At 33.9% G+C, this 21,827-nt stretch overlaps 1 protein-coding gene across 2 annotated transcripts in view; it reads left to right on the top strand.

Moving 5' to 3' along the window:
• LOC118182598 (cyclic GMP-AMP synthase-like receptor) overlaps positions 1 to 21,827 on the top strand; it is an 80,575-nt gene that overhangs the window by 44,700 nt on the left and 14,048 nt on the right. Inside the window, exons 5-6 of one of the 2 annotated variants that reach the window (XM_085811635.1) lie at positions 799 to 951; positions 17,046 to 17,177. In XM_085811635.1, the coding sequence (XP_085667761.1) occupies positions 799 to 951; positions 17,046 to 17,177 (285 nt within the window). The remainder of the gene's footprint in view (positions 1 to 798; positions 952 to 17,045; positions 17,178 to 21,827) is intronic. The other variant, XM_085811636.1, reaches the window with a different exon arrangement.

The following is a 21,827-nucleotide window of genomic DNA, read 5'->3' as shown; positions in this document are numbered from 1 at the left end:
AATCATTACATATATATATACAGTACATAAATAAAAATACTGTGTGTAATGTTATATAAATGGTTTTTTTTTTTTTTTTTTTTTTTTTTTGTTATCCAGATCCAAAAACAATTTCTCAGCATGCACTAACATTTCGAATCTTTATTTGGTAATTGGTTTCACACTTTTGCAGGATTAGACAGTCTAATAATTGTCACTGTTTTTCACAACTGTAGATACCGCCATTCTTGAAGTATAATAATAGCAAAGTTCCAGATATATATGCCATCTTCATACTTTTTAACAATCTCTTTCACTTCCATGGTGATACTAATCATTTTCTTAATTGTTGGACTCTTCCTATTAACTTTCCTAAAGCTCACTGTAAATGGATTTACAAAATACATAAAGTTCATGGACAGTCATAGCATTGTCTTATAAAAGTTAAAACAAAGGTAGAGAGCACAGTCATGACTTGCTAAACTCGAGTTGTATTTCAAACAAGTATCTTATACCAAACAAAATTTTCACGTCAAATCAGGATATATATATCAAGATGGACTTATTTCAAAGCAGACATATACCAAGGTTCCACTGTATTTTAATTTCAAATTGTATTTTCTATATAACTGAAAAAAAAAATTAATTGATTCTTTAAATATTGCACATTTTATCTATAAGTAGAGTGCATTTTTCAGTTACTCTGATATGAATTTATACTCTAACAACATAGAGTTAAATGATGCTTTGCTGCTCTAAAAAGTTTAAAATTTTTGATATTATATGGTTTTTAAGTATCGAAAATTACTGTTTTTGTAGTGTTTCCTGGTGCCTAAGCCATACCAGAATTCAAAGCAGCCTCCTATAAGTGCATCAGAGCAGAAGCGGCTATTAAGAGTTCATTTTCCAGATGCAGAGAACAAAATAATCCATAACATAGGGTGTTGTAAACCAGTGATTAAGCTTTTAAAGGTTTGTGGTGCATAACATCTAAATATGTGTTTGTACTGTTCAAATACCTAATGCAAATTATATTTTAGAAACATTGCATAACATTCATTAAGCTTTTCCCCTACTTTAAATAAAAAAATTTTGTCATTTTTTATGTTTCATTCAAATAGTTGTTGAAAACTGTACATTCAGTTGAAAAAATCACTATTAAAATAATTTTTTTCAACTGAAAGTTCTAACACTGTAGGATTTTTAGCCATCTGAATGCTAGTTCAATGTCGTCATTTTATTCATAGTTTTTTAAGAAATACTCACAAAAAATATTGCAACAACAACCATATTAGATCATAATCTGAAGGTAAGAATTTTTAACCATATGCATGCCAACCGAATTTGCTGCCTAATTATCTTTTTCTTTCTTTAAACATATATAAAAGAATATTGTTGTTTTATGTAAATCTCCATGGTAGAGGTTTTTTTTTTTTTTTTTTTTTTTATTTATTTATTTATTTATTTATTTTTTTTTTTGAAAGCTTAGTCATTACTGTTTTCCAAAATAAAATGCTTCTTTGTCATAATAATGCCACATTTTCCATTTACGGAATAATTTTTTATGTTAATAATCTAACTTATTATAGAACTATAACTTTCAATGAATTCAAATAATTCTTCTGGAAATACACTGCTTGAAATTGAAAATGCAACACCAAGAAGGAGTGGTCAGAAATTTATGCAAATTTTAGAGTAGATGCACGTGACTGAGTTATGCGAATGATGTGAAATGCGCAGCTCTCCGACACACATGAAGGACGATATAAGGAAAGGAACGTGCAGAATGGGCAATATTTGTGTTGTTATTTCTGCTGGACAAATTATCGAAGAAAGTTGGTTTTTGTCCCGGAGGATACGTGTAATAGAAGAGAATGCCAGGCTGCCGTCAACGAAGCCATTTCCAGCAGATAGACGATTTTACGAAGGGTATGGTGATCGGACTGAGAAGGGCGGGTTGGTCCTTACGTCAAAACACAGCTGATGCCAACATGGATGCGAGCACGGTGCATCGGTTATGGCGAACATGGTTGAAACAAGGAAATGTGGGAAGAAGGAGGGGTGGGTGCAGGTTCAGCCAGAGTGATGTCAGCATGCGTGGATCGACGCGTCCACCGCAAGCTGTGGCGGTCTCACAAGTTATTTGTACCACGATTCTGCAGCATGTGCAAGATACCCTGGATGTTCCCGTGTCGACCAGAACCATTTCCTGTCGATTGGTTGAACATGGGCTGCACTAATGGCATCTGTAAAGCCCCACAGCCATTGACCCCACAGCACAACGTTTAGAATGTTGCCGGACTGGAGCAATGTGGATGACAGAATGGCGAAGCGTCGTGTTCTCAGATGAGTCACGCTTCTGTTTATCCAGTGACAGTTGCCGCATATGTGTGTGGCGTTGACGTGGAGACAGATCTAATCCGGCAGTAACTGTGGAATGCCCCACCGCATGACAACGTGGCATAATGGCTTGGGGCACTATTGCCTACGATTGCGGGTCACCTCTAGTTCGTATTCAGGGCGCTATGACAGCCCAACGATACTTGGATAATGTATTGCGGCCAGTAACGATCCCCTACCTTCAGCGGCTGCCTAATGCAATTTTTTACCAGACACACAGTGCTCGCATCTGCCAACATGCTCTGAAAGGTATACAGATGCTTCCCCGGCCAGCGTACTCTCCTGACCTGTCACTAATCGAACATGTGTGGGATGTGATTGGACGCCATTTGCAGACTCTGCCCCTGCCTCATTCAGAAGATGAACTGTGGCAAATGGTTGAAAGGGAATGGAGAGCCATCCCTCAGGACACCATCCGCACTCTTATTGACTCTATGCCACTAGACGTGTTTCTTCGTGCATCGCTATCCGCGGTGGTCCTACATCCTACTGAACTGACGCCGTTCTCGTTCTGTATTCTGACTATCATTTTGAAATAAAGATCACTTATTGCTGCTTGCTGTCTCTGTCTTTTTTCCAAATTTCATCACTTTCTGACAACTCCTTCTTGGTGTTGCATTTTCAATGTCGAGCAGTGTAACTTCCAATGAATAAGATCTGTTAAAGTTCCACTACACACATATCATAGTTAAATAATTCATCACATCTTAGTGTTATATCTGGTAGTTGAGTAGCCTTCAACTATGTGTTTTTTTACTATCTAATTAGAGGTTAAAAGACTAACTCGTCATCATATGTAGCAGTTTGTTTGATGACTTAGGCAATCTTGGAAATCCAAATGCAATATTGCTTTATTTTAACATGGCTCAGTAGGCCTTGATCACAGCTTCAACTTATATCATCTATAGTTTCAAGTATTGGAGGCTTCTAAATTATGCTATGATTTCTCCATTATTTTCTTATGAAAAAAGATATTATAAGAATACTTGAGAGAGAAGGTTTTTCATAAAATACACTGTGCTAGTATCTGAGACTAAATTGTGTTATTTTCAACTAACTACAGAGAGTATCCATTAGTTTGGGAGTATCATTCACCAATTTCATATTGAGCTTTACAGTTTACCGTTCAGGTTCTGCCATTAAAAATTTGTTTTTTCCATAAATGCAGAAATTTTAGATTTAGTTAGTTGTGAATTTATTAATTCATTGAAAGTTCTGATAAAATTCATTGGTTTTCTTTATTATTTCCTCTTATGGTTTGATTTTTTTTAGAAAAACTGCTGTTGCTGTATTATTATATACTGGTATGAAAAATTTAAGAATGAGACCTTTTTTTTTAATGTAATGTCATGCAGAAGTGTTTCATTTCAACATAGATTGTACCTAACATCTGAAAATATGGGGCAAGTGAGCAAAACCATTCAAATAAGGAATAAAAAGGATAAAAAGACTTTCTATTTAAAAAGTGTGATTAAAAACTTCTGAGCATAATGGGAGAGAAGTCACGAATGTCAATGGGTTAGGCACCTGGCAATAAAATGTAGTCTTTAGATGGGATATGATCATCCCTGACTTGTGGTGCAAAAATTACAGTTTTTTTTTAATGTTGAAGACAAGGTTATTGAGGAGCTGTTGAGGCATCACAGCCCATTCTTCTTCTAGGGCAGCAGAATCATTGGTTGTGGATGGTTACATGTGGCTATGTGTCTCCTGAGAAGGTCCCTTACATGTTCAATGGCATTTAAGTCCAGGAATCATGCAGGCCAATCCATGCATTGTGTATCTTCACTCTTCAAGAGCTCTATGACAGGAACTGTTTGTAGAGATGTGGCATTGTCATCCGTGAAGAGAACGTGGACCAGCAGCAGCTTTAAGTAGATGGACCCTATAATATTTACAAAAATTTAGTGGAACCCCATAAGTATTGTGCAAATCCGACACATGTGTGAATGAAACTCTCAATTTTTTTCACTTTAATATACTATTGCAATTTTAGGTCATTAACTTTAATTTCTAATTTTAAGACATAGAACAATGTGAATATTTTAAATAAGTAACAGATGAAATGACAACGTCACGTGCAAAGCAAGGAAAATGAACGTTTATATTATAAAAAGAATGCGTCGAAACGTTTTCATTTTTTCCTTTGTCTGTATTGTCTTATCTTTATCTATTTTCAGATACATTGTGTAAAAATATTTGGTAATTGTAAAATCATTATAATAAGAAATATCAAAACTGCTAAAATTTTTGGCGGCCCACAATTTAAGAAAACCCTGGTATAGAATATTAAATATGGTCTGCTGCTGGATCCACTCTTTGTATATCAGTATTTCTCAACTTTATTTTAATGAAAGATAATAAATAACCTGACTTCTTCCTCCCAAAAAGAGGTATGTCTATAGGCAGAACTTAACTTCTAAAGTTAGCAGTACCAGAGCTCTATGGAAAGTTGTCAGAGAGAAAGTAAACAAAATTAAGTTAAAAAAAAAAAAAAAAAAAAAAAGAATAATAAAATTAAAGGAAATTTAAATAAATTAAAAAAAATGAATGCTTTCAGATTTTATATTACACCCAGAGAATGTTTTTTTAAATGTTTTGTGTGTTACCTTTATTTATTAAATATGTTCTTCGCAATTAAACCATAAAATTCAATTCAGTAGCAATATCACAAAATATTTGAAAGAGCATATCTTTAGCATATCTGATACACAATCTCATGTGCAGAATATAAAATCCCCCCCACAGTGTTGCCATTGCTGGAGTTTCTTAATCAAAAACTCGTAAATGCTTTACAAAATATGAAATAGGTAACAAAACAAATTCCAAATTTGGGCTTCCAGATGCTCATATTTGGGTGGAGACGTACATTATTCAAAATTTGATGGCTCTGGGTACCGTTGTTTTATCACAGTGGGAGAAACATATATACATTTATGCAGGTTCTTCATTATTTAATATCTTTAAGTATAATACTAATATTTGGTGGCAACAATTTAAAAAGTAATTCGCCGTTTATGCCAGAACGAAATTAATAACCCTTCTGGGCAAATTGCACCTTTGGGCTGATTAATTGCATTCAATTAATAAACTAATCTACTGGAGTTAATGTTATTTGAGGCTTGGACTTTTTACTCAAAGACTATGAAGTACTGGAACCAAGGTCCAGTGGGCTAGAATTTAAGCATATGCATAGGAAATTTATTTCCCATTTTATTTTATGCAGCTTGATGGGAAAGTGTCACATTATATGACATCACATGAGCTAAGAAATATTTATAGTTTTGAAAATAGGAGGAAGAGCTTTGTTTATTCCATATATTAGTAGAACTGAATATACCCAAAACTCATAATAAAAATTATATAAATAAAATTGTTAAATAAAAAATAAGGTAAAATATAATTTAAATGCTAAGGTGAAGTGTAGCAGTTACTTTCACCAAAATTGCCTAGAAATCTGAATGGTCAGCTGAGGGAGGTTTCACTGCAGAATTTAAAATAAATTAAATGAATCATTTAAAACAATTTAAGAATAATATCAAATTGTTGTAAATAACTAAATTTTAAAATATCATTCTTGTAACATACTGTGCACAGAATATGATTTTTGCTGGCAAAAGGCAGATTGCCTTGGGCCACCGTATGCAAGGAAACCTCCAAATCATTTACAGCGTTTAAAATTTGTAAAATTTAAACTTATTTTTTCAGTTCTAGGTTTTTAATGCATAAAATAAGAAGCAAGAAATTTCGTATTTTAGATTTTTATGCTTTTTTTATAAAAATCGGGAACTGGGCCACTTTCTCTCATTTTTCTTGGCTAGTGGGATTATTTCATATTCTACGAGAATTTTATTCTCAATTGAACTTTTTCTGTCAGAATATTCATATTAATAATTTTTTTTAATTTAAATTAATGATTATTTAGTTACTGAGAAATAAAGTATTAAAAAGAACCACAATCTTTTACTCCAAATTGTAAATTATTAAATCATGATTTGTAGTTTTTAAAGCAATTCCAAAAGTATTTTTTAAAAGGATCAGGACATACATAGAATGTAATGACTCGTCATAAGAAATAATTTGTTCCATTTTTGAAAGAAAAGTTTTTAATTCATCATTTTGTTCATATTCTTGGTTATTGAGTTGATGATTAATTTAATTGGTTTAATGTTGCCATATCTCTCTAATTTTATTAAGATTTCTAGTTAAATCAATAAGAACTTGTTAGATTATACACATTCTTTTTCTCCCTCCTCCTGCTTTCTTTTGTTTAAGAGGAAAAAAAGCAAGATCGGGGTTTGAAATTTATAAGATTTCCACTGAGTAACTGCAAGGTAATTGTGTTTCTCAATAATCACTACATTCTTTTAGCCAAGCAGCTGGAGCATAAGTGTAGAAATAGTTTTCACTTTAATCAGTTGTTTTGTTAGTGATGATGGTTTATATCCTCACACAGAAAAGTGAGCTAGTGCACTCTGAAATTTATATCTTAGTTCCTGTACCACTCTTTACATGTATTTTGCATTATCTGTGACTCTTTTTTTTTTTTTTTTTTTTTTTTTTTTTGTAAATTGAAATTTACTTTGTACATTGGTTATCATACTTTAACACTTTTCTGTTAGTATTTTTCATTTCTGTTAAATATTGTGCTATTTTTACTTTAGACAAAGACTGTTCAGTGCTCACAGCATAGTGTAATGATTTTTGTATTTATTTAGCTATTTTTAATAGAATTTGTAATTAAAATTGCTTTCTATTCCCGTGCAATGCAGCATGAGACTTATTTGAAGAGAAAGCTATGCTGGAAAAATTTAAAAATAGGAGCACACGCATTTAACATTTTAATAAATAGGTATCTTGTAATTGTACAATTTTGCTACCCAGAAAAATCGAGAATGATCTCGTGCATTTAAAAAGCTTATAAAAGCTGGTGCAAAACATCTGAATTCAATTTTTTACTTACTGCTGTTATTGATTGCGAGACCCGGTGGCACAGTGCCTAGCGCATCGCGCAGCAGCACCACAGGTCCGGGGTTCGATTCCTGGGCTGGGCAAGGTCGACTCAGTCCTTCATCCCTTAATTTCTATGACTTGGGTCGATAAAATGAGTACCAAGTTCGCTTTGGGACTGAACACTGGGCGTCATGCTACAAGCTGACCACTTGTTCAGGGCGTATGCTTACGTACCCTGGGGCCCACGGTCAAGAACAGATTTCGGGCAATGCAGGCCTTGGCCCATTAGGGCTGTTATGCAACTGAGTTTAGTTTTTTTTTTTTTTTTTTTTTTTTTTAAAGTCTAGCGAATTTGCGGTGAAATTGGATTAGCTTTCTCTACTTTAAATTGTATTCTGGAAAATGCTTTAGTAGTTTAAAATATAACTACTGTAAGATACTGCTATATTGTACAAATATCTCTGAAGAAATTTAAGCATTTTGTTTTATTTGTTGTTATAAGAATAAATTTTATTCACTTTTCATGGAACTTGTGTATTCAATTCCTTATGAACCCGTACGCACGTAATAATATGATTTTTGACCAATCTGGATACATGCTACAGTAATTGGTTCATTATGTATAACTCCATCGCTCATTAAAATTACTCCTATCAGTTACTAGAACTGCTTTTTTCAGAGCTTAAGTTTTCATCAATTCTTTTTTTCGCCTTATAACGAATATTGATGAGGAGGTCCATTATGAGAGATTTTTTAGTAGGTGTGTTTTTATCTTAGACTGAGTAATTGAAGCAAGTTTTTAAGTGTTCATTTTCTGCAGTTGAAAAGAATAATATAAAATTAAAGCAGGTTATGTGTATTAATATTAAATACAGTTAAGCTGCTGAGAAATGGAATTGCATTGTTACTTCTTTCCCCATGTCTTTCATGTTCAATGAAGTACTAGCTTATTCCATGAAAGAAGAATTTCAAATACTACAGTTTTCTAGAACAGGTTAAAAATTCTGTGAATTTGTTTCATTAAGCTTTGAATTCAGTTGTAAAGTACAAATTATTTTTGCCAGGATTTTTTTTTTCACTTTTTTCTTTCACCCTGGTAAAACGTTTCCAACCCTTCGTATCAGAATGACAAATTCTAAGTAAAATTTACAATTTTTACAGGGTTGCTACGCTAGCAAGCCGGGAAAACCGGAAAAAGTCAGGGAATTCGAAAATTGACCAAAAAAAGTCAGGGAATTTAAATATTTTAGTCAAAAGTCTGCAAAAGTCAGGGAATGTCATACGGCGATCCCCCAAAAAGCGAGTTTTGCGCCAATGTTGGAAGCGATCACTTTGTTGGCGAATTATGCATCGGATGAGCGTCATTTGGGCAGCTGGCGTTGAGCCAATTTTCGCAACTCCAATCAGATTGTCTTTTAGAAAGGCAAAGCAAGTTTACGGCAAGTTTGGTTTCCAGTCACCTCGGGAATCGTAAGACTCGCATGTGCAGGTTATGTTGAACTAAAGAAAATACCTTCCCATTCTCGTATACAACAAAATCAGTTTAATCCTAATATACGGTACGGTACCATGGAAGCTAGAATAGCCCCCATGTACTCTGTTCTAATGTAAGAATGTCTATGTAAAGAAAGAAAGGTTCCATAGACGTAATGTAAATCAGTTCACTATTGTGCCAGTAGAAAGCGGAAGAAAAAATTCGCCAAGGGATTAAGCGACGGAACCTGACAGCGAGAATTTCCCTCATCGTGATGTGTATAGGAAATTGTGGAGCATGTGTTAAGAAGAAACGTTCTTTGACTTTTGCAATAAATTATACAGTCAAAAGTCTTTAATCCGGACGTCCATAATTTGGAATGATCTATAATCTGGACCTTAAAGCTGCAAACTTTCTGCGCATGCGTCAACGCATAATGCGTTAACGCATGCGCATTATTATTTTTTGCAGCAATTTTATAAAAGCTTGAACTTTCGATTATGTTAAAAAAGAATTTCCGATTCTGGAGCTACCAAAGGATCTACAAAGCGAAGGTATGTTCCGATGTTCATCAAACAAAAAGTGGAATTGTGATAAAGGCATATCCTTTGATTCTCTAATCATTCCGAAATATGTTTATCAATTTCACGCTGCTCTGCGCGGGGGGGGGACGCGACTCGCAATGAACTGGCAGTTGATCTGTCAGCACTAACCTTATCTTCAGAGCAGATGTTTTTATTTTATTCGGCTTATAATTCCTTACTAAATGTAGTATTTCATCTCGATGTACTCCGTCTTTGATGTGATTTAAATCAAATTCCTCGTCATTTTAAATATCACGAAAACACATCAAATAGTTTTCTGGTTGCAATTTTCTAATTTTGACTATGCATAATGTATGCTTTACGCATGTGCGCATTGAAAGAAATGTTTAATAAAATAAACAAATAATATTTATCTGTCCGCGTCTGTGTGTTTGTAGCATCATCTTCTCAAGAACGGCTTGGTGTAGAGCTTAGTGGAAGGTACCGTTGGATTCAGAATTCCCGTATCTCGCCATATTGACCATTGGCATCTTCGTGCGACTTTAATTAGCCGAGATATTAATTAAAAATTCATTTTTCCCTACGTTTTTGGCGTTTCTTTCGCTTTCTTTGTTGGGTTTTTCCCTATGAAAGGGATATTTCTCCGCGGCAAGGGGCGAAATTAAGGTACTGGAGCATTTTCGGTCATGCCGCTAATTAAGCTTCTAATCGGCCGATCGACTTGGGACAAACGGCATCCGTCATTTGAAGATCCGAGAATTAAAAATTTCGAAATTTCAAGAAAATTGGATGATTGGTTCCCAAATTACGAATTTTCCTTAATTAAACTAAATGAATCGGAAAAATGCACCAAAAATACGTATCTCAAGATCTAACCGACCGATTTCTTTCAAATTTTGAATTTTGCACTTCCCGGATGCTCAAATGAACGTTAGCGTTGATTGTAAACTGTTTTGCTAATTAGGAGCCTAATTAGCAGGTTCATTAAAAACGCGCTACTACCTCTATCTCCCCTTCCTAACTCTTCGTTGACGGCCTTCGGCTCGGAAAGCGACGGGTGTCGGGGGGGAAAGATGGTATCCGCTCGACTGTTGGAATCGTCAAGGCCATTCGCCGGGGTTGAAATTAGCGTAGTGGCGCTTTTTTATTCATTATGCTAATTAATCATCTAATTTGCCAATCCATCTAGAACAAAGAGCATCCTTCATCTGACCATCCATCGGTTGTAAATTTCTAAATTTGGAGCCGATCGCATGATTGGTTCCGGAGATACAAATATTTAGTGCATTTTTCTTAATTAGAGAAATTGAGCCGGAAAAATGCACAAAAATACGTATCTCCCGATCTAACAGACCGATTTCGTTCAAATTTTGAATTTTGTACTTCCCGGATGCTCAAATGAACGTTAGCGTTGATTGTAAACTGTTTTGCTTATTAGGAGCCTAATTAGCAGGTTCATTAAAAAAGCGCTACTACCTTTATCTCCCTTTCCTAACTCTTGGTTGACGGCCTTCGACTCGGAAAGCGACGGGTGTCGGAGGGGGGAGATGGTATTCGCTCGAATGTTGGAATCGTCAGGGCCATTCGCGAGGGATGAAATTAGCGTAGTGGCGCTTTTTTATTCATTATGCTAATTAATCATCTAATTGTCCAATCGATCTAGAACAAAGAGCATCCTTCATCTGACCATCCATCGGTTGCAAATTTCTAAATTTGGAGCCGATCGCATGATTAGTTCCCGAGATACGAAATTTTAGTGAATTTTTCTTAATTACAGAAACAGCCGGAAAAATGCACAAAAATACGTAACTTTTCAAAGAATTAACGGATTTCTTTCAAATTTTGAATTTTGCACTTCCCGAATGATCAAATGAACGTTAGCGTTGATTGTAAACTGTTTTGCTAATTAGGAACCTAATTATAAGGTTCATTAAAAAAGCGCTACTACCTTATCTCCCCTTCCTAACTCTTCGTTGACGGCCTTCGACTCGAAAGCGACGGGTGTCGCTGAAGGGGAGATGGTTTCCTCAGGACTGTTGGAATCGTCAAGGCCATTCGCCATGGATGAAATTAACGCAGTGGAGGATTTTTATTCATTATGCTAATTAATCTTCTAATTTGCCAATCTCTCTGGAACAAAGACCAAACCTCTTTTCAAAATCTGGCAATTATAAGATTGTAAATTTTGAGCCGATCGGCCTGTTAGTTGCCGAGATACGTTAATTTTGTGCATTTTTCGAACAATTCGTGATTTTTGGATCTGAGTAAGAAAAGCAACTTTGAATAAAACAAATTAATATTTCTAATAGCTTAAATCAACGTGCTCATTTGTGTTACTGAGCTACGTAATCATTCACTGCTTTTGTTATTATATATAAGTTCATTATTATATATACTGTCGTATTTTTGGTAACAAATGTTTCTGTTCGCATAAAGCTAATATTAAATATAATTTTCATTAAGAAATTTTAATAGCAAAAAAATAAATATAAATATAAATAAACTATTTATTTTAATTCCTGACTAATCATTTTTTCGTTCAGGGTTTTAAATTGAATTTCTGATGCTTCAACATGGTATATGAAAAGTTTTCTTAATATAAATAATTATGGTTGATTAATTACATTAATATATATATTGATGCACTTTTGTGTGTGATTATGTTGAAGTTTATCAAAAGGAGATTTAATAACGAATCTGCTGTTTGAATATTTTACCCGAAAAGTTTTGCGGTTACACTTGGCAAAAAGCCTTTGCAGTGAAATCGCTGAACACTGGTACTTCAGTCCAAATTTCGAATCCCGGCAAACGGGTTGGCTCCATCAACGTTTTCATAATTTTGAGTATGAGTAACGTGTATGCAGTATATTGTGAATGCATACGTAAATAAAGCGGGCGCAGCCCGCACAAACCGCTAAACACTGGTAGTTCGGTCCAGCTTTCGAATAAAGGCGATCGGGCTGGCTGCATGGGTATTTTCGTGATTTTAGGTATGTTTATCATGTATGCAGTATTTTCTGGACTTATACGCGAATAAAGCGGGCGCAGTCCGCGCTGAATCCTGGTAGTTAGGTTCACCCTTCGAAGTCCAGCGAGCGGGCTGGCTGCATGTGTACTTTCGTGATTTTACGCATGTGTATCGTGTTCGAAGTATCTTCTGGATGCATATGTGAATAAAGCGTTCGCAGCCCTCTCAAAACCGCTGAACACTGGTAGTTCGGTCCAACTTTCGAATAGCCGTTAAAGAGCTGTCTGTATGGGTATTTTCGTGATTTCACACACGTGTATCGTGTATGCAGTATCTTTTGGATGCACACGAGAATAGAGCGGGCGAAGCCCGCGCAAATCTGCTGATCACTGGTAGTTCGATCCAACTTTCGAATAAAGGCCAACGGGCTGGCTCTATGAGTGTTTTCTTGAGTTTCCGCATGTGTGTCGTGTATGCAGTATATTCTGGATGCATAATTTAATAAAGCGGGCGCAGCCCGCCCAAAACCGCTAGACACTGGTAGTTCGTTCCAACTTTCGACAAGCGGGCTGGGTGCAAGTTGTTTTCGTGATTTTACGCATGTGTAACGTGTATGCAGTATCTTCTCGATACATACGTGAATTAAGGGGGCGCAGCCCGGGTAAAACCGGTGAACACTGGTATTTCGGTCCTACTTTCGTAAACCGGGGAAATTTAACACGGGAACTCTTTTACACACGAGCAATATATAGCGGGCTTCAGCCCGCTCAGCTGGCGGGCTTGCCCGCTAGTAAACAAATAATATTTTTTTTTTGGGGGGGGATATTCTTTAGATCATAATTGCTCTTTATTTCATAAATTACGGTTTCATATTTTTAATTTTATAATTTCTGCATGCCATCTTACCAGATTTAAATTGATGATCTATTATCCGGAAAAATCGATAATCCAGAATCGCCGAAATCCCGACGAGTCCGGATTAAAGACTTTTGACTGTACTTGGATTTTCATACTTTTTTGCTCAAATTAGCTAATCTATTAATTAATTTACTCGCGCAAAAAAAATACTTTCTTATCCTTTTACTCGCGCAAAAAATATTTTCTTAAGTTTAAAGAAATTTTAATTTTTAAGGATATTCGTTTTATCCTTGATCCTTGAGGATTTCTCTTGATAAACTTGACTTTCAAATTTCGCGAGCTTCGGCGACAGATATTTGCGCATACGCAGCTGTTTTTCTCTACGTTGGGATGGATCCATTCCTGGCGCAGAGAAGTTTTTTTTATCTTAACAATACATATTTTTTTATTCTAACCTCCATGTACAGTACACATGGGATTTGGCGACATTATGATGAGCAGTAACAAGTTACCTCTTTCTGTCTCTAGTCTCTAAGAAGGTGTTGGATAGTAAACCGATCATTTTGGTGTTGGTGGCAGTTTTCAAAATTGTACAAAGGCCGTAGCGAAAACTAGGATTTTACCGAAAAATCTTTTAAACCTTTTTTTTTTTTTTTTTTCCATTAAAATAAATGCCTTATTTTTCATTTTACAGTAAGATAAAAAAATAGTAATCAGTCATCTAGGCTAATGTTTAATATTCGCCAAAATAGCATTGTTTATTGTAATTCAATTTTTAAGTAATTAACTTCATTTTAATGTTATTTATGTCATTTAATGTTCTTTGCTCTAAATTTATTTATTATTAGTTAATAATACTTTCAAAGTTCAGGCAAATTTCTCTGGCATAATTCTGAAACTAAATCTAGCAGTGTGATGACATACTATCACAAAATTTAATGAACATATTTTTGTTTATGTAAGCTGCTAAATAAATATAAAATACCTGAATTTATTTTAAAATATCATTAAATAGATTTCTTTCTTTCGTTTAGCTGCAATAAAACTTATTTTTTAATCCAAATTGGGCAGATTCTAATCTCTATCTTCAGTGGAGAAAACAACTCCTATTATAGCTAAAATAGTAATGCTTTCAGGATTATATATATAATATGTCATATGCAATTGGCAAATTTTTGTCTTTTCAAGTGGTACCATAATTAATTTATCTCTCAGTGCAGCCAACGCGCACTATGCGGATAGACTGAAATTTTCTCAAAACACACCTGGAAATGTCAAAGAATTTCATTCTCCTCTTTAAGTGGCAACCCTGTTTTTATGTGAGTTATGTAGAGCAACAAAACTGTGTAACTGAGTAGGAGTTAAGGACTGTTATAATTTCAGAGATGACTCCATACATATAAATAAAAATACTGTAAAACAGGTGTTTGAAAAATGTAAAAAAAATTGTTGTGTCTTTTATCCTTACTTTTTTAATACAAATTTAGGTTGAGTTTAACCTCTTTTGAAAAAGAAAACATGTACTGCAACACTGGTAAATGACTGCAATAGAAAAAAAAGTATGATACATAACACAGGACTGAGTCAGTGTCCTGTTTGATACAATAGTGCAGAGTTTCTTAAACTTTCTTCAATCACGACCCCAGGTATTAAATATGAAATAAAGATATAAAAATAAATATCCTCCTGTAAATAATTTACTTCTTTGTTAAACAATATACATATAAAAAATAGTTTTTAAGATTTTTTTTAAGCAAACAAAAATTCAAGAAAATTCTAACAAGACTGATATGCTTGTTTTCTGTTGCATAACAAATTAAATGTTGGTTTGATATTTGACACTGCTAGACATGAAGTATCTTTTTAACGTTGAATGACATTTCTTTTTAATTAGCGTTAAAGCAGAAAAAGTAGTCCCCCCCCTAGAAATAATGAGAACTCTAGTTCTAACCCTGATTCAGAATTCATCAAGGATTTAAAAACTCAAGTTTTAAGTTTGAATCGCTGGATAATTTTACAAATTTCTTTATGACATGTAATTAATCTCATTAATATCAATTAATGTAATATCTTTAAAATCTAATCTCATGAGTGTAAATAATGCAATTTAAAAGTCTTATGAATACAGTTTCTTTAAATATATAAGGTATTTCTCCTGCCTTTGTGGTATGGTGGTCTGCATGCTGGGCGCATATTCCACAGGTCCGTGGTTTGATTCCCAGCAAATTCATTGCTCATTTTTCATCACTCCTGCTTTAAAAATAACCTAATGTCTACAGTGGTGCCCAAACTACAAAAGGTGGTGGATGATGATTCTCCACACCCAGGATTTGGTGATTGGGTCCCCTAAAAACCCCAGCTGCCCTTTAAAAAGGGGGAGTATATAAGGTATTTCTCCCACCTTCTTAGCATGCCTTTGTGGTGTGATGGTCTGCACGCTGGGCTCGTCTTCCAGATGTCCATGGTTCGATTCTAGGCAAAGGCATTGCTCATTTTTCATCACTCCTGCTTTAAAAATAGCCTAATGTCTCTACAAATTCAAGTATCAAATTTAAATTTCGCTACCCCCAAAATTTTGGTTTGTGACCCCCTAGTTTAAGAAACTCTGCAACAGTGCATGAGAAAAAGTGCCCAAGTATATTTGAGGTTAAAAGCCAAATACAGTACAAAGTCCGTAATCCGTAATGATCTATAATCTGGACCTCAAAGCCACAAACTTACACATGCGCATTTGATGCCCGCGTCCGTTACGCATGCGCGTAAAGCCAGTAAAGCGTATACCCATGCGTGCCTCTGATACTGAAGAAAATTACATTGAAAGAAATGTTTAATAAAGTAAACAAATAAATATTACCCCTTTTTTTTTTTTTTTTTTTTGTAAATTTTGAGACCCTTTAGATCATAATTGCTCTTTATTTCATAAATTATGGTTTCATATTTTAATTGTATAATTTCTGTATGCCATCTTACCAGATTTAAATTGATGATCTATAATCCAGATTCGCCGAAGTCCTGACAAGTCTGGATTACAGACTTTGTACTGTATGTTGTTGAGCATGTGTAATTTGACATGGCTCCCATCATCTCAATGAAGTTTTAGTCACATGTGCCATGTGTGGCATATATGTGTTAATTCCTTGCTTTTCTTTTTTTAATTTGTTCTTATTTTTCTCAATTTTTCATGTATGATCTAGAATCTGCAAACTATAAAATCTGCAGAAATTATGGTCTGAGTTGTGCAGATTTTTAGTCTTCTACTTTATATTTGGCAAATTTCTGAAATCATATCTTTTGAATAATGATTTAACAGTATTTCAGACAAATTTTATTGTTCACGCTTTACTGTTTTGCAGTTTATTAATAGGTAAATTCTAATACATTTTTAGAGCCATAAAAAACTTCTGTAAGTTAGAACTGCTGTTGCATATAAATGATAAGATAAGGTGATGATTAAAAAAAGAAGAAAGAAAAGAAATGGTAATAGATATATAAACCGTGCAGTTATATAATATCAGAGTTAAATCCTTGAATTTACTAAATCTTAATAATTGTTAGAAAATGTCTATGTCTGCTATTTCTCTAAAAGAAAAGTAAGACTTTTTACATAATGTTTCATAGAGAAGAGATATATTCATTATATAAAGTAAAAAGATAAATATGTATTAGCTGGCTACGTGTTTGCAAAACAATTCAATAATTGATTCATTCAAATATTTTAGTGGCATTATGATCCATAGTCATATAACATAGTCCAAATATAGAACTAGTGTAATTTCGCCATGTTCTGTTGAAACAAATATTAATTTTTTGTAGATATCAATAATAAAAATTTTATTAATAATTTTAAATTGTTTTTATTTTGAATTAGCTATTGAGGGATAAAGAAAACTGGAAAATTCTTGCTTCATATTATCTGAAAACAGTAGTAATATGGATGATTCTAGAAAATAATGATAAAGAATATTGGAAAGATGACAGAATGGGCGAGAGATTTCTGGAGGTAAGTTTGAGTAGGAAATACTAGTTCTACAATAAAGAGTCCATATTTTATTTTAACTTTACCAATACAATTATTACAGAATGTAAAATGCACTATTAAAACTTACTCTTCATTCTTATATTCACACTGGAATTTGTTTGCTTAAGAATATTATTTTTAAACCATTTAACAGTTTTTTTTAACTATTAAAGTTTTTAAAAATAATTTTAGCATAAATGTTATTGGTGGTTAATTGACATTAAAAATAACATTAATATATAAACAAACAACAGTATAGAGATGATACACTGCTTGGATCCAGGGTAATAAAATGTACAGTTCCTCCTTGAAAGCTTCCAGTTTTTTGAAACTTTTAACATTACTTTAGATTATGAATTGGTTTACTTACATATTTTGTTTTATTGCTTATTTTTATTCGTTTTTTAAAACAGCTAATTTTCCATGTGACAGTGACCAAATAATAGATGTGATAACAATAAAGATATCTAAAATATGGTAAAATATATAATATTGGCTTTAAAGCCATAATAATTAACAGGAGCTTTGGGTCAATTCAAAACTTAATACCATTCTACAGAATGCAAATGTTTCTCATATTTGTTTTGAATTTAATAACTTCAACTGATCTGTATTGCAGACAGAAAGTATTAAGTCTTTATTGCAAATATGAGCCATAATTGTCTTAAGTTTAGTGCTTGAACTGATCTTTATTGCAAATGAACCTGTAACTAATTAAAAATATGAATTCATTTTCTTAAAATGCTGGATGCATTTCATGACTGCATAACATATTGGTCATGGACACTTAGCCAATGGGACATTTAACCGACAGCAGTTAGCCAACACAAACACTTAACCGACAGGTCATTTACCCGACTAGGACACGTAGCCGACACGGACAGTTATCTGACAGGACATTTGGCCAACACAGAGGATTAGCCGTCAGGACATTTAGCTACGGGACACTTAACTGTCAAGGCAATTAGTCAACAGGACACTAAGCTGACAATGACGTTTAGCTGACACATACCCAATAATTATTCACATTTACTATCAATTACAAAATTTCTCAACTTAGTTCAATATTTAAATCATTTTTTCACCTATAAGTGAAATTCATGTTTTGATTCTTAAAGATCTCATATGTGCTTTTAAATATTATGTGGTGTATATTGGCCAAATTGGAAAAGCACTGAAATTTCTCGTCAGGGAATATGAATTAAATATCAAAAGAAAAAAAAAGATTTTTTTTTTTACCTAAGTACAGCAGTCACTTAATTACATTTTAATATGGGATTTTCAAAAATTACCCGTAAAGCTTCTTCATTAATCAACTGGGTTCTTTTGAACACTTTCATTAATGATTTTTCTTGTTTACTTAATAATATTAATTTTCCAATCTGGCTCTTCTTAATGCTTTCAGATTTGTAAGAAATTAAAAGCATGATTCTGTAACATTTTATTGACCACGCCTCTCGCTTAAAATACTTAACTTAGGTTAATGTTTATAACACTAAACTGTTGCATAATGTTTAATATAGAATTACAATATTCTTTAAGGTTTTGTTTTATTCAGAACTGAATACATTTCTGCCAAAACTACATTTTTCACTCTTCATATATCGAAAACACTGCTGATATGCAATTCCACTCTTATTTTCTAACCGCGCCTACTAAATGATTTGGATCATGTTAAGGTTGCGTGGAAGCCTTTTGAATATGATTTACCAGAATTGGGTGGTGTATGTTTTAGTACGCTGTAAAAATATGCATAGAATTTCTCTTTTCCTAACTAATTTGTATATAATATTATGTACTCTGTTTTGAAAGTCGCAATGTATAATTTTCAATATAATATGTTATATTAATGTTTTTCTATATAATGTAACTTTTCTCAATATCTTTTAAAAATTTATAAATTTTCGTTTCATTTTTTATAATTTTTTTTCTTTCTCGGTTTTGGTTTAGCTGCATCGTAATGGAAAAATTATTGGTGCCCGTTTTCCTGAGTGCCTAAGGGCATTTTGATGGTGACCCCTTTCCTTGATTCCCTAAGCACGTGCATATATTGGTTAATGGTTAACCCTGCCTCATGTGCATTTATGTATATTCAGACCAGATGTAACCATTCATTCATTCATTATTCCTATCCCCTGAGATAGTGCATTTAAGACGGAAGTGGAAAGAGGGAAGTGACTACAGACTAAGAAAACTACAAACAAAAACCAAAGAGTAACAATTTACCATGCCTAAGACATTTTATAAAGTATTTGTTTATAATAACAATAAAAGCTGGCTCCAGTTTGACATTCAAATGAAATAGCTAATCACATATGTTATTTTAACTCCACCAAATAGTGATGTCATTTCGTTTCTCAGTCTATGGTCCTTTTAGATTCCCAAAAAAGATTTTCTAAAGTAAATTTCAAACTAACATTGTATACCACTGTATAGCTGAAAATCTGAGATTCCGGAAACTACACATGGCAGTTTTAGACTTAGATCCTTTAATATAGTGAACTTACTTGAGAAAAACCCCGAAGACACGTGATGTATAAAATTCCGGGTAGGAAAATAAGGAGGGGCCACAAACTAGGGAGGGCAGAGCAAAGCAAGACGTTGTGAAAAGTCACCTTAAAGTGGTGCCAGCTATCGATTGTAGATTTAACTAGATCAGTCATCTTACATAAAGAGATGTGAAATTAAGCGTATGCCGTCTAGAAGTTCAAATGAGCACAGTGCAAGGTTGAGTATTTCCGCTGCAGTCTTGTTTTTCTTGAATTGCTCAACAGATGTAATTAATCTGTTGACAACGCCTTTAATTTTGTCAAAGTCCATTTCTGAGAGTTCAGAAGAAACATTCGGTACATCAATCACAGGAGCATCAACCTTTCAACATCAAGTTTCCATTCAGTTTGGATAAGTAGTCTTTGATATAATCAATATGAAGGTCGCGATGTAAATCTTCATTTCTAATATAGTATGGGGCGTTCGTGATGGTAAAAATTGAGGTGATACTTTGATACAAAAGTAGTTATACAGGGGTTCTACTGCTTTTGCAGTACTTCCCTGTCAGCCTGAAAGAAGTCCACAATGGGCATGATGATGAAAGTACATGAGTAAATCCCATGGAGGGAGCAGGGAGGGGAGTAAAAATTGAGGATATCCGTATCCTTATCCTAGTGCTGGTCTTCAGTCCTAAAACAGACTTTTACCAGTACCAGTTTCGTATCCTAATAAAGAATCCTTAATGAAAAAATACTCTAGAAGCTAATTGCTTCTATTTGGAGAGAGAATAGCACCTCCTAAGTGCTAGGGGGGAAGAATATTGAAGGATAAGTTTCTCTCCAGGGAACTCAACATCAATTTCATAAATAGTGGTGGTCATGATGAAAAAAAAATTGGTGTGAAAAGTACAACAATAGTGTCACAAATAAAAACATGGAGTAAACCAAATTTAGAGCTTCAAACAGAGCAACCTTCACTCATGAAGATCATTACTTTTTCTTCCTATACAAGATTTTAAGAAAAATAATAACAGTTACTTTAACTACAGAATTCCTATTCTAGCATTAGGAACAAAAATGGGATTCTAAGCACTGTGACACGTATTCTTTCGCACGCATTCTTTCATATGAGCTGCAAGTTTTTTCACAAAAAAGCAGATTAAAATCAGGGGTGCAGCTAATACATGTGAATGATTAGAACTAAGTAAATGGAACAATGTTTGAAAAAAATGAGGCCTACTTTAATGTTTGGGAGACTAATACAGTATTTTGTCATTCTCATGTTTTTTGGGGGGCTAGATAAAAAAAAAATTATTAATTGTAACACAAATTTTAAATTATTGTTTCGTAATAGTAACAAAAGAGGGTACTAAATTGGTGCCAATCTAATGCAATAGCCAATCACATTCCTTATTTATATGATCTTGAGAAACCGCCCAACAGAGATTTCATTTCTTTTCCAATACTCTTGGTGGAAGGATATCCCACTACTCGACGCTCTCCTGTGATTCGGACAACCAGAACTGTATTGTTAAAATCACAGATGTTATCAATTCTACAAAAGGGAAACCTAAAATTAATATTAACTGATTTTTCTGTATAAAAGATAAAAATCATGGTGATTTGTACTATTGGACTTGTTACCGAAAGAACTGGAAAGAATCAAGATGCAGTGGAAGAGCGATAATGGTTTTGTTAAATGGTGAACATGTTGTAAGAAAATTTGATCCGTGTACACATAATCATACAGCTGTGGCAAGTGCAGCCTTCGTTGCTAAGGCTCAAAATGAAATGAAAGAAATTTTGAAGCGATGTAATGACACACCTGCTCAGGTTATCAGTAATGTTAAGTTATCAATAACTCAAGACATTACAACCATGTTTGCCTAGTGATGAAGTACTCAGAAAACAAATTAATAGAGCAAAGCATAAAGTACTCCAAGTGAGCCTGACAGATTAGAAAATTTCACCCCTTGAACTTGACTTTGACTCCACTGACTTTGAGTGGACAGCCTTTTTGTAAAGATATTGCAGACAGTGATGAATGAATATTACTACAGTCAAAAGTCGTTAATCCAGACTCATTGGGACTTCGGCGATTTTGGATTATCGATTTTTCCGGATTATAGATTATCAGTTTAAA

The sequence above is a fragment of the Stegodyphus dumicola genome, chromosome 2 (genome assembly GCF_044657685.1).
Source record: "Stegodyphus dumicola isolate Sdum_Otavi_A_Nest chromosome 2, ASM4465768v1".
Lineage (NCBI taxonomy): Eukaryota > Metazoa > Arthropoda > Arachnida > Araneae > Eresidae > Stegodyphus > Stegodyphus dumicola.
This window is presented reverse-complemented; position numbering and strand designations above follow the sequence as displayed.